Source organism: Coregonus lavaretus (assembly GCF_964263955.1).
Source record: "Coregonus lavaretus genome assembly, chromosome: 23".
Classification (NCBI taxonomy): domain Eukaryota; kingdom Metazoa; phylum Chordata; class Actinopteri; order Salmoniformes; family Salmonidae; genus Coregonus; species Coregonus lavaretus.
In genome coordinates this window covers 40,136,623-40,151,138 of record NC_140010.1, presented here as the reverse complement: position 1 = coordinate 40,151,138, position 14,516 = coordinate 40,136,623, and the positions used below count along the sequence as shown (strand labels likewise).

General features: G+C 42.5%; 1 protein-coding gene across 1 annotated transcript in view; it reads left to right on the top strand.

Annotated features, from left to right (window-relative positions):
* Positions 1-14,516, top strand: part of LOC311150843 (pinopsin-like) — a gene marked incomplete at its 5' end in the record, with an annotated part of 85,386 nt that overhangs the window by 62,540 nt on the left and 8,330 nt on the right. The window contains one exon of the mRNA XM_084188396.1: positions 8,430-8,663. Within this exon, the coding sequence (XP_084044522.1) occupies positions 8,430-8,663 (234 nt within the window). The remainder of the gene's footprint in view (positions 1-8,429; positions 8,664-14,516) is intronic.

Below are 14,516 nucleotides of genomic sequence, written 5' to 3'. Positions count from 1 at the left end.
TCTCCCGCCGCTTTCCCCTCAGGTGGATGATCGAAGACAGCCCTGAAGCGGCGGGAGAACTCTGCGTAGGTGATGGTTGCGGCGTCTATTCCCCTCCATTCGGCGTTGGCCCACTCCAACGCCTTGCCGGAGAGACAGGAGATGAGGGCGGAGACGCTCTCGTATCCCGAGGGCGCCGGGTGTATGGTGGCAAGGTAAAGTTCCACCTGCAGGAGGAATCCCTGACACCCGGCTGCAGAACCGTCATATGCCCTCGGGAGCGAGAGCCGAATGCTACTGGGTTCCGGTGCTGAGAGAGGAGGACTGGCCGTTGGTGATGGGATGTTGTAAGAGTGCGTGGGCACCTCTCGATTCACCAATCGGCGCAGAGTGTTGGACACCTCGTCCATGGCGGCCCCGAGTTGCCGGATCATGATGTCCTGGTAGTTGATCCGGTCTTCCAGGGATTCGGGTGCCGCCGCCGTTCCTGCTGACTCCATGGTGGTGTGTTGTTCTGTCACTTGAACCGATGTGGATGTGGTGGAGGAGTCAGGCGCAGGACACAGAGGTTAAGTCCAACAAGACTTTAATAGTCTAAATACAACGAGGGAAAACCCCGACCTCGAAAAATACCAAGAGGCGAGGGAAAATTACGCACACGCGTAAAACACTAAACATGAAACAAAACGAAGTGCAAACACGTAGCACTGACTAAGTGGCAACAAATAACAACACACAATAGTCTAGTGAAAAAACAAGGAACTTATAAGACACGTAATCAACACACAAATGGACACAGGTGTAACAGACAGACAAAAGCAATCAAATAACGAAACATAGAGCGGTGGCAGCTAGTACTCCGGGGACGGCGAACGCCGAAGCCTGCCCGAACCAGGAGGAGGAGCAGTCTCGGCAGAATCCGTGACAATAAAGACCAGGGATTTTGTTATAATGCCTCTCAAATAAAGGCACCAATTGGTAGATGGGTAAAAAAACAAAAACAGACATTGAATATTATTTTTGACCATGGTGAAGTTATTAATTACACTTTGGATGGCGTATCAATACAACTAGTCACTACAAAGATACAGGCGTCCTTACTAACTCAGTTGCCAGAGAGGAAGGAAAACGGTCAGGGATTTCGCCGTGAGGCCAATGGTGACTTTAAAACAGTTACATGAGTTGAATGAGTGTGATAGGAGAAAACTGAGAATGGATCAACAACATTGTTGTTACTCAACAATTGATACAGTGTAAAGAAGGAAGCCTGTACAGAATACAAATATTCCAAAACATGCATCTTGTTTGCAACAAGAGACTAAAGTAATACTGCAAAAAATGCGGCAAAGCTATTTACTTTGTGTCCTGAATACAAAAAGTGTTATGTTTGGGGCAAATCCAATACAACACATTACTGAGTACCACTATCCATATTTTCAAGCATAGTGGTGGCTGCATCATGTTATGGTTATAATAATAATATGCCACTTAGCAGACGCTTTTATCCAAAGCGACTTACAGTCATGCGTGCATACATTTTTGTTTATGGGCGGTCCCGGGGATCGAACCCACTACGCTGGCATTACAAGGACCGTGCTCTACCAGCTGAGCTACAGAGGACAAGGCTTGCAAGGTTGGATATGCTTGTAATCAAGGACTGGGGAGTTTTTCATGATAAAGAATAAATGGAATGGAGCTAAGCACAGGCAAAATCCTAGAGGAAAAGCTGGTTCAGTCTGCTTTTCAACCAGACACTGGGAGATGAGTTCAAAAATCTAAAACACAAGACTAAATCTACACTGGAGTTGCTTACCAAGAATGTTGCACAATCCAGGTGTGGAAAGCTCTTAGAGACTTACCCAGAAAGACTCACAGCTTACAGTACGAGTCAAAAGTTTGGACACACCTACTCATTCAAGGGTTTTTCTTTATTTTTACTATTTTCTATATTGTAGAATAATAGTGAAGACATCAAAACTATGAAATAACACATATGGAATTATGTAGTAACCAAAAAAGTTTTAAACAAATCAAAATATATTTTATATTTGAGATTCTTCAAAGTAGCCACCCTTTGCCTTGATGACAGTTTTGCACACTCTTGGCAAATATTATATTGGTATTTAAATCAATCCATGATTGTGCACCCCAACACATGTCAGACATGCTTTTTAATTATGTACCCAGTAGGTCTCTTAGGTCCTCTAGCACTGGCATTTTAACTATCCAAAATCCTAGGAACAAGAGGCATGGAGAGGCAGCCTTTAGTCACTATGGCCCCAGCCTCAGGAATAACTTGCTAGAGAACCTGAGGGGGGCTGAAACTGTGGTAATTTGAAAAGTGATCTTAAAACACACCTTTTTAGCTCTATTTTTCCTTAGGGTGCTTTTTAGTCTTTCAGTTTGTATTTTTATTCTTTCATTTTTTTATCCTCTGATGTTTGTTGTGTAGTAAATATTTCTGTTTTTATTTTCATTGTTTTTTATTTATGTTTTTTTCCTGTGAAGCGCATTGCGTTGCATCCATGTCTGAAATGTGCTATATAAATAAAGCTTGATTTGATTTGGAAAGGATTGTGAGCGTTTGTGGCGGGGCGCAGTCGAGCGTTCAGGCTTCTTGCTGAGAGAACCCTTTACTGGTGACAAGTGAATCTTGCCAGGCCACAGGAGCCTCATGTAGGGTAATGTGGGAGACACAAAGAGTATGATCAATCACATTTAACGGCTACAGCAGGACTGACAGGAACTCCTTGTGGAATAAGGAAATGGAATGCTGAAGCAATTTGAATGCTGTGTGTGTGTGTCTTTGTGGAGTTTGTGTGTGTGTGTGGTGTGTGTATGGGCATACAAATGTACTATCTTAATAAATATCACTGTTGTCGCAGAAACATTTTCTGATCAGCAGGAAATGCAAATTGTAGCGTGTTCGATGTTTAAAAAGTATTCTAAAGTTTATAATTTCCACTTTAAAATGTCAGTCTTGATTTATCCATCCCAAAAAAATTATCAACCTCTACAAAAATGTCCATTCATTATAATCCACACAATAATTCACAGTTACTGTTGTTGCAGGATTATTTTCCTGCTGTGAGAAACTGGTCAAATTAAGCTAGCACATTTGTGTAAGTGAGTGTGGCTGTTTGATTTGGAATAACAAAGTGTGTGAATGTGCGTTTGTGTGTTTATTAGTTTTTTGGGTGGTGTGGGTAAAGTCGTGCATGTGTGATAAGCTTAAAGAGTGTCCCCCCCCGTTGCCTCTAATACTGCACAACATACTGTAGAAGGACACTTTGGGTAAATACATTTTGAGGAGTGAAGATTAATTTTTGTATGACACTCTGCATTAGTGGAATTAATTATTTATCTGACTTTTAGCTTTTATGGAGAGAAGATGAGGAGAAGAATGATCTGATCTGATCTGATTGGATGTAGCTTTCTAAGGCATTTATGTCCTGGTGCATGGCGTTTGCAACGCAAGGGTTGTGGGTTCGATTCCCACGGGGAGCCAGTATGAAAAATGTATGCCCTCACTAACTGTAAGTCGCTCTGGATAAGAGCGTCTGCTAAATGACTAAAATGTCAAATGTAAGAAGAAATCACCAGGATAGACTCCAAGATTGATAATTGGCCAATACAATTAAACACTTATAGAAGTGTGTTTGTGAGGTGGTTTCCCCTTGCCTATTTTTTTTTACACCAAGTCCTCATAAACACTGTTTTGTGTGTAGCTTGTGAGGGCAATGGAGGTAAAAGTGTGTAATGTAGACCGCAATCACATTCAGACCTGCTGAAGGTCCGTCACAGACATGGAAATTACAACTGTCAAAGTGACACAGAAGACATCTTTCAGAGCTTTTTGTTCCCAGGGAGGGACACTCGTTTGACACATACTATTTATTCTACTTTATTGCCATTACAGTGTCAGCTAGAGTGAAAAGAACCCCCTATACTTGGCACGCACATACACAGCACCCACGGACACAGCATCTTATTTAAGCTCCTGAGTGGCGCAGTGGTCTAAGGCACTGCATCGCAGTGCTAACTGTGCTACTAGAGATCCTGGTTCGAATCCAGGCTCTGTCGCAGCCGGCCGCGACCGGGAGACTCATGGGCGGCGCACAATTGGCCCAGCGTCGTCCAGGGTAGGGGAGGGAATGGCCGGCAGGGATGTAGCTCAGTTGATAGAGCATGGCGTTTGCAACGCCAGGGTTGTGGGTTCGTTTCCCATGGGGGGCCAGTATAAAAAATGTATTCACTAACTGTAAGTCGCTCTGGATAAGAGCGTCTGCTAAATGACTAAAATGTAAATCTGGATTATATTTAATACCACAATACCATATCTGTTGGCATAGATTTGTATTCATTTTTTAAATTGCACTGCACAACATAAAAGGATTTCAGTACCTGCCGAGGGAATTCAAAAGACAATGCATTTATTAATGTCTACATTTGTTTTTGCCACGTTTATTCTATTACAGACACATTCATGTATACTTTAAATTATATTATGTGAGCTAAACATGTACATATTTTTTCATCCTTCAAGTATAATTTTTTGAGATGACTAATGTTACTGTCCCCACTACAACAACAAAATACTTAAATACATGGTATTTTGTCCTTGAAACCTTTCATTGAAATACTGTAGAAATCCATTCATTCCTATGGAGGACTGCTCCAACTGGGGAGTGCCAATATGGCCGACCGGTGACTTCAAAGCCTCTCAATGGCCAATATATAGCATCAGCAATCCAGGGTTTATATACATCACTGGTTCACACTGTGGAGAGGTTTTGCCATTGGATACTCATCGAAGGTGCCTTATGCTGTGAAGTATTGCTGCGCTGACCTCAGGCCACCAATGCATCTTCTGTACGCCATATAAAATGTTAACTAAACTAGTTCTGTTCTCTTAGCTTTCTACCTTATTTCTAGAGTTATAAAAGGTAAACTCAGCGTTGCATGCATGAAGTAAACACATAGTGGGTCAATTTTCGCAAAAACTAAGAGCATTGAAGTGGGAGGCTAAACTTCTCCACTGTTTTGGTCCCGTAGCTACTACGTTGTAGCAGCTTAAAGCGCACCCGTGCACATGCGCAGATACTCTGTGTGACTGTGTGAGAGCAAAGTCTCGCATCCCGCTCATTCCAATATCTGCGGTGCTGTTCGATGCGACGCCATCTCGCTGAGTCTACCTTGAAAGGTATAAACTTTATTAAGAGAACTAGTTCCCACATATTCACTAACATTTCACCCTTTAGTTTTGTGGGATAATGGAATTGTTGACTATTGGTAACTATACCTAACGAATACTGCTCGCTGCCACATTTTTTATTTTATTTTTTTGCAGTAAATGATATGAAGACAGTGAGTCAGACAGACAAATAAAGTGAGACAAGATCTCTTATTGGCTACTGATCCTTGAAGGACATTTTGTCTACCTTTGTATCTTCCGTATTTCTGTCTTTCCAAGTCACTGAGCAGTCTTGATTTACCCAATCAGTCTATAGATTGAACCCATTAAGTGTCCTTTGCCCAGTGCTGACTGAGTGAAAGGGTCATGGAGACGGAAAGGCAAACCGTTATCTTCTGGATCAAAGCCCTGTTGGAGCCAAAATGGAGAGCGTATCAAACAGCCGAAGCCCTGCAGATCTTTTTTTTAAAAGGATCTTAAAAAAGATGGAGAGAAGCCATACGTCCATCGTAAATGTGGCATTACCTCTCTAACTCTGACCTTTTCTCACATGCTTTAAATGCAAGGGTCCATAACTTCTGTCTTAAATAGCAGTAGAGTCTGCTGTTCAATCAGTGATGATAATCAATTAACTAAGTAGCATGGGGACAAAACAGTGGGCACAGTGGCCCTTTAGGCATGGAGAGAGAATAGTTCGTTTTTTAGGGAAGAACAAGGTAAGATGGCTGCAATCCTACGAAGACACTGGTTTAAGGCAGTTAGCGCTTAGCCTTTGGCGAAATCGGTCTCTGCCCCTAGGCAAAGCTGAAAAATGTTGCTTATAATGCAGAAGGGTCATCAACAGCATGAATACAGAGTCCCAAGCAGTCCAAACTTTAACTGATGGGCCAATTTACTGGAAATTCCCACAGCAAACAGCATAATTATGGTCATGTTTAGGAACAGTTTATATAAAATACTTTGAAATGTGATAGTACTCCCCTGCTCGCTAGTGCCTAGTTCTCCCACACGCATAACCCACAATACAAAGGGGAGCTGGAAGAGGCCTCCAACATTTATCAAATCATCACAGAGACAGTGGGAGAGATCGACTGAGCAACCTGGTCTCAGAGCATTTCGTATTATTCTGTATGTATGTCCGAGATACTCTGTTACTTTTCGTATGGTATTTATTAATTTGTGGACGATCATCACCCATTTCGTATGATACACTATATATACAAAAGTATGTGGACACCCCTTCAAATTCGTGGATTCTGCTATTTCAGCCAAACCCGTTGCTGACAGGTTTATAAAATCAAGCACACAGCCATGTAATCTCCATAGACAAACATTGGCAGTAGAATGGCCTTAATGAAGAGCTCAGTGACTTTCAACGTGGAACTGTCATTGGATGCCTCCTTTCCAACAAGTCAGTTCGTCAAATTTCTGCCCTGCTAGAGCTGCCCCGGTCAACTGTAAGTGCTGTTATTGTGAAGTGGATACGTCCAGGAGCATCAACGGCTCAGCCGCAAAGTGGTAGGCCACACAAGTGCACAGAATGGGACCGCCGAGTGTTGAAGCGCGTAGTGCATAAAAATCGTCTGTCCTCGGTTGCAACACTCATTACCGAGTTCCAAACTGCCTCTGGAAGCAACGTCAGCACAATAAATGTTAGTCGGGAGCTTCATGAAATGGGTTTCCATGGCCAAGCAGCCGCACACAAGCCTAAGTTCACCATGCGCAAAGACATGCGTCAACTGGAGTGATGTAAAGCTTGCTGCCATTGGACTCTGGAGCAGTGGAAACGCGTTCTCTGCAGTGATGAATCACGCTTCACTATCTGGCAGTACGACGAACAAATCTGGGTTTGGCGGTTGCCAGGAGAATGCTACCTGCCCCAATGCATAGTGCCAACTGTAAAGTTTGGTGGAGGAGGAATAATGGTCTGGGGCTGTTTTTCATGTTTTGGGCTTGGCCCCTTAGTTCCAGTGAAGGGAAATCTTAACGCTACAGCATACAATGACATTCTAGATGTTTTTGATTTTTGGAATGAGATGTTCGACAAGCAGGTGTCCACATTATTTTGGTAATGTAGTGTATGTTATGAATTACAATTTGTATTATATGTTATGATTTTGCAAAATGTACAATATTTTATGAAATTTCAAAACCTATGATATGTTACGAATTCTAGCTAGGTGGCTAATGTTAGCTAGCTCGCTAACGTTAGCTAGGCTAGGGCTTAGGAGTTAGGGTTAAGTTTAGGAGTTAGGTTAAAGGGTTAGGGGAAGGGTTAGCTAAAAGGGTTAAGGTTAGGGTTAGGTAAAGGGTTAGCTAAAAAGGTTAAGATTAGGGTTAGGGGACGGGTTAGCTAATATGCTAAGTAGTAACAGTAGTAAGTAGTGGAAAGTTGTTCCTGATGAGATTTGAACACGCAACCCTCCTTTCATTTTTGCCTTAAGTAACTATCTGTCTTCTGTAACCATTCAAAACGTAACATATACTATATGTAGTTCATGGATTTACGTACAGAATAATACAAAATGCTCTTAGACCAGGTTGGACTGAGAGTGAATCTCGCTGACATGAGAATAGTGATTAATGGCTGAAACCCGAAAGTTGTTTTATGTTTTAGTAATGTTTTTTGTTGTTGTTTGGGTGGAAACACTCCGATCCCCTAAATCATGTCAGCACTGCAGCCTTTTGAAACCGGGTTTCTGCTGAAGTGTCTGTCTCTGTGGCAACTTGAGTGACAGGGGATGATGGGCAGTCATCGGGGAAACAATGCAGACAGTCAAATATAAACAGCTCATGTTTGTGGAGAGCATGAGACCCAGAGGGCTTTTTGTGTGTGTGTTTCTAGGCCACGACAAGATGGGTGACATTTAGCCCTGATGTCTCAGTGTGCCTCCCAATGGAGATGCCAAGATTCTGACACTGTTTACATTTGGGGAAACATTTCAAGAAATTAGGACTCCTGTCACATGCCAGTAGCTAAACAGACAATGCACTTTGTCAGAGCATGCATGTCTGGGAAAAGTGGTCGATGGTGGGCCGCTCAATCTCATTCCTTTCGCTTTCTTTCTCTGATTCCACTCTGTCAGTGCAGTGTCTGAGGAGCAAGAGGGACATTCCAGAGGTTGCTCTCTCTCGCTCCCTGTCTTTCTCTTCCTCTGCTACCCCTTTTCCTCTGGACTCTTTCATCGACTGCACATTTCTTCCTCTAATCTCCTCCCTTGCATCTTCTCTACTTCCCTGCTTATTGCCTCCCAAGGTTAGCGGCATCAACAGAGCTATGAGCAGGAAGAGGGAGCACCGTGTTCTTGTCATGGTGGTCGCCATGGTGTTGGTGTACCTGATGTGCTGGATGCCCTACGGGGTCTTGGCCTTGCTGGCCACCTTCGGACGCCCCGGCCTGGTCACCCCTGAGGTCAGCATTGTGCCCTCGGTCTTGGCCAAGGCCAGCACGTTCATCAACCCCGTTATCTATATCTTCATGAACAAGCAGGTAAGATAGATAATCACGGTCATCACTGTCATAATGTAATAGTCATACTTACAAAATTCCCAGGTTTTCCGGGATTTCTGGAAAAACTGAGAATTATGGGAAATGTGATGGAATTGTGCAATCCTAGCCATGCTGTGTGTTACATCTTTGATGTATTTGTAACACAACACCACCGAGTCACCTACATTACATGACTGTCATAGTGTAACATTTGCCCTAGGTCAACTACATCTTCACAAACAGGTAAGAGAAACTTGGTCCTAATCATCCACACGAATTCGGCAGATAAGTTACAAAATAATGATCTAAAGTGGGTGAATCCTCACTACAGAAACAATGAGAAAAAAAAGAAAAGTGAGAGAAATAGGGTATTTACATTTTAGTCATTTAGCAGACGCTCTTATCCAGAGCGACTTACAGTTAGTGAGTGCATACATTCTTTTTTATACTGGCCCCCCGTGGGAATTGAACCCACAACCCTGGCGTTGCAAACGCCATGCTCTACTGAGCTACATCCCAGCCGGCCATTCCCTCCCCTACCCTGGAACGATGCTGGGCCAATTGTATGCCGCCCCATGGGTCTCCCGGTCGTGGCCGGCTACGACAGAGCCTGGATTTGAACCAGGATCTCTAGTGGCACAGCTAGCACTGCGATGCAGTGCCTTAGACCACTGCGCCAGTCGGGCGGTTGGCGGGAACTGGAACACGCTGTTGTACACGTTGATCCAGAGCATCCCAAATATGCTCAATGGGTGACATGTCTGGTGAGTATACAGGACATTTTCAGCTTCCAGGAATTGTGTACAGATCCTTGCGACATGAGGCCGTGCATTATCATGCTGAAACATTGTGTTCGTTGTCCGTACCTTATGCCTGCCCATACCATCACCCCACCGCCACCAAGGGGCACAAAGTTGACATCAGCAAACCGCTCGCCCACACGATGCCATACACGCTGTCAGCCATTTGCCCGGGACAGTTGAAACCGGGATTCATCCGTGAAGAGCACACTTCTCCAGCGTGCCAGTGGCCATCGAAGGTCGAAGTCGGTTACGACACCGAACTGTAGTCAGGTCAAGACCCTGGTGAGGACGACAAGCACGCAGATGAGCTTGCCTGAGATGGTTTCTGACAGTTTGTGCAGAAATTATTCGGTTGTGCAAACCCACAGTTTCATCAGCTGTCCGGGTGGCTGGTCTCAGACGATCCCGCAGGTGAAGAAGCCGGATGTGGAAGTCCTGGGTTGGCGTGGTTACACGTGGTCTGTGGTTGTGAGGCCGGTTGGACATACTGCCAAATTCTCTAAAATGAACGTTGGAGGCGGCTTATGGAAGAGAAATTAACATTAAATTCTATGGCAACAGCTCTGGTTGACATTCCTGCAGTCAGCATGCCAATTGCACGCTCCCTCAAAACTTGAGACATCTGTGGCATTGTGTTGTGTGACAAATCTACACATTTTAGAGTGGCCTTTTATTGTCCACAGCACAAGGTGCACCTGTGTAATGATCATGCTGTTTAATCAGCTTCTTGATATGCCACACCTGTCAGGTGGATGGATAATCTTGGCAAAGGAGAAATACTCACTAACAGGGATGTAAACAAATGTGTGCAAAGAAATTGAGAGAAATAAGCTTTTTGTGCATATGGGAAATTTGTGGGATCTTTTATTTCAGCTCATGAAACATGGGACCAACACTTTACATGTTGCTTTTATATTTTTGTTCAGTATAATATAATTTTTACTTTTTTGAGCATACAATTTAGCTCAGTATTTGTATTATCTATGCACCCTCATCTTCCCCAAATACATTAACTTCTACTATTGTTACACAAAAATATGGTATAAGTTATTCAAATTTACTTAATACATTAGCCTTTTACTCATCAAGAAATAGTACATACAAACACCAGTACCTGGTTTCCCTTCCATATTGAAATCAAGAATAAATAAATAATAAATGAGAAATAAACCAGCTTACTGCTCTGCAATGTCACATGAAATGAAGCTAGATTGGGCCAATTTCTATTGTAGATTCTCAAATTAAAATAAAAACAAAAGTTGGTTCTGGAAGTATTGTGATGGTGATTATTAGGTTGCATAAACATGATTTGTGCTTCCCGCCCACAATTTTGGCCTAAATAAGGAGGACAGGCAGGCTGCCTCGGACTGGGGAGACAAACAGGCTCGCTTGAGCCTACTGCCTGAGGTTCATAGAAACAATCCTTCTCTAAATCTGAGCCTACTAGAAACTAGATGTTTTAAGGTTTATAATACTACCTAAGAGCCCAATATAACCATATACCAATAACTACTCTTTTGAGAAATGCGCATTGCCATTTGAAAAAACATCATTTTCTATATAATTCTTATTCGTGCTAATTAATTTACCATGTTACATTTGACTTTACTCTTTTAAATGTTCCAAGTTAGCCTTGCTAAACTTTTTTTCCCTCCACAAACCAAGCCTTCGGAGGACCGGGCCAAACCAAAAGCATAATTAGCGGGGGGGGGGGGGGGGGGTCCAATCATATAAAACGAGGAAATGAGTAACACTGTGTGGTGTAAAAGACACAGAAAGCCAGTAGCTGCCTGACGCTTTACGGTGGGAAAATAATTTCCTATTAATATATTATTGAGGAGGTCAAATTGACCTGTCTCTAATTTTGGTTGGGTCATCATCCCCGTCCCCCTAAAAGTTAAGCGCTTGACTGTGAGACATGGTCATTGACTTACTGTACTCCTCACATGTCATCTAGTCAATGCTCATCATTTTTATGTAAAGATGTCTCCATTTATATGTCTTAGGCCATGTCTGCTGATGAATTTCATCTATGATGTTGAACCTTCATCAGAGCGTTGACGGTCCGTTACTGTATATCCTCATAAGGTCAAAAAGAAACTGCTGATCTTTACCAACTTCTGAAACTTCCTGCACCTTCAGCATCTGGTGTGGGACAGAATAATTAACAACCCACCTAGTGCTCATCCACTATTTCTGATAAGATCGCTCTAATCAAATGTATTGGCATCACTTAGGCAAACACTTTCATGTGATGTTATCTGATTGGTTGTGTTCCATTATTAGTTTGTCAAACTGACTCAAATTATCAGCTGGTCTTACTGTGGCCATAGTTCATGAGGAAGGTAAAAAATAGGGTATTTCTCTGAATGCAGCTGTTGTTAGAGACTTTATTATACCCAGAAACACCAAGACAGTGCCAACTTAGAGGAGGGAAACTTCTGTAACTCAATCACAAGTACTGCCACATTGTACTCTGTGTGTGCATGTATTCGTCTTGTTAGTATGCTCTTTTGGCCAGTGATACTCTTTCGGCCATAATAAAGGGGTATTGAACAGGGGTCAGGACAAGGAAGTAAACTGTCATGCAGAGAGTTGCTTCAGTATAGCTAAACCCCTGGAGTTGCCTCTAGTGGAGAGCATATTGTTGCCAACCTATCAAAGAGATTGATCAAATATCCACAAAAATAGATAAATAATTGATTAGGAGCCTGACAAAGACCTTTATGAATGAATCATCCACAAATACCAAAATAATTGATCAGGTATAGACCCTGGTACATATTATGATATATCTTCCTCCGCTCCCTTGTTTGTGTTATTGTTATCAAATGTATTCCCCTCACGGACAGATAAAACAGAGTGTATTTTTGGTTGAATTATTCTGAAGGTTTTATTTTTGGTAGGTTTGATTCTTCTGAAATAAAAGTTCAGACTTGAATGTCTTTTTTTGTGTTTGTTGGACAACGAATAACACAGTTTCCAAAGTAAAGATTATTCAAAAGAGTATTGTTTTGCAGGTGATAAAAAAAAAAAAAATCCCTTAAGGGATGTAAAACTTTGCCATTCTGTCTTATTAATGGCCTTGGCGCGTCTTGGTGTCCCTTTCAGAGTAATTAATTGCGGTAAAGCCTCGTTTACATGCATTTGCTTTTCGTCTGTCTTAATGATGAAGGGCTGGATCGAGGCTGCATTAATTCTGAGTGTGATTAATCACATCTCTTTTTACTGACGTGTTCAGATTCACACTGTTTCACGCAGTCATCTCTTTTCATCAAAGGGGTCAGAATAAGTGACAAGTAAAGCACTGTCAGTGTGTTTCAGTGTGTGTAAAACACTGAGACATTGGCTGTTTATCGTGTAGCGCAGGAGATGGGAGAATCCCAGGGCGGGATGACAGAACACATTGCCGACGTTGTCTAGTGGACACAGGCATGTCATGAGTTTTAACTGGAAACACAATACATTGTTTAAACTTTGTTTAGTGAACTAGAGCATGTCATCTTGTAGGAGACTCATAAATTAAAGAAAACCTCAATATAACTTGAAGTATTCCGTAAACTAATATGGCTAACACAATTGTAATCCTTTTATCCACAGCTCAAAGGCAAATGGATGTTCAGGTGATAATCTAAAATAAGTTTATGATATCAGTAATATGTAGGCGGAAGGTAGCCCAGAGGTCAGAGAGCCGAGCCAGAAACAAGAGAATTGCCAATTCGAATCCCAGGTCAGATGAGAAAAATCTGGTGGGAAGTGAGCTGACCACCAGAGGGTTGGTATCAGTATCCTAGCTGCCATCTTCAGCCTTTGTGCCCTTGAGCAAGGCACTTAACTGCTCACTGGGCGCAGTGTGTGTGTATGAGTGTGTTAGTGATGGGCATTCCTGAGTCTTTTCGGTGAGCCGGTTCATTTGGCTCCATTCATGTAAAAGAGCCGGCTCATTTGGCTCCCAAAGTCATGCCCACCTTTCATCATGGGGGAACATGGCTCCCAAACGGCTCTTCGTTCAAAATGCTTCAAAATGCTAATCTCCAATGTAAAGCCCAAAAGGTAGGCTACCATTATGTCAGAACGTGAAATGCGTGTTCAAGTACATTTTTAACTGGCCAAATTATTAGATGGCCTGCAAAATTTTTGGTTGTTTTTTACGCTCTGAAAAGATCAGCATGGACCAGATTGACGAGCTCTCCCCACTATTTATTGCTTCTGTAGTGAGGATTCACCCACTTTAGATGATGATTTTGTAACTTATCTGCAGAAAAACTTTGTTTTGAGCTGAAAAAGCAGTAGTAGCAGTATGCAAATCAGGGAGCCAAATGAACAGCTCTTTCACCGATGCGATTCGGTTCCCGACATTCGCCAAAAAGATCCATTCAAAAAAATCACTAGTGTGTGTGTGTGTATTGAGTGGTTGGGTGTAAAACAATAAAAAAGAAATGTCTTCTTCTTGTAATACCAATAGCGCTTATACCTGTATGGTGGCCTTGAGGGGCAAAAGTGACCATAAGACAGCGTTTCCCAAACTCGGTCCTTGGACCCCAAGGGGTTCACATTTTGGTTTTTGCCCTAGCACTACACAGCTGATTCAAATAATGAACTCATCATCAAGCTTTGAATCAGCTGTGCACCCCTTGGGTCCCCAGGACCAAGTTTGGGAAACGCTGCCATAAAATATGAGAGAGAGAGAAACCTTGACTTCTTGGAAAACTATTTCCTACCAGTCCAGCATTATGTGTATCAAGTGCAACATTTACTCAGCAGTAAAACACTGGTGTTCCGAGTTGAATACCCTCTATGTCTTCACTGAAGGTGTATTTCTCACAAGTTTGATATTAATGCAAGATATATTTAGATATAATGGTATGTGATGACAGTACGAATGCTCCACTGTCCCTTCCTGGCACTTCAATTATACATTCTCCTCCCTTGTGTATCCCACCAATGGCTGACCTTTCAAGAAGATTTGAGCCCACTCATCAACTTATCGGAGACACGAATGTCCTGTATGTCATTTTCAGTCTTCAATTCCTCCCAGCCCGTTACTATG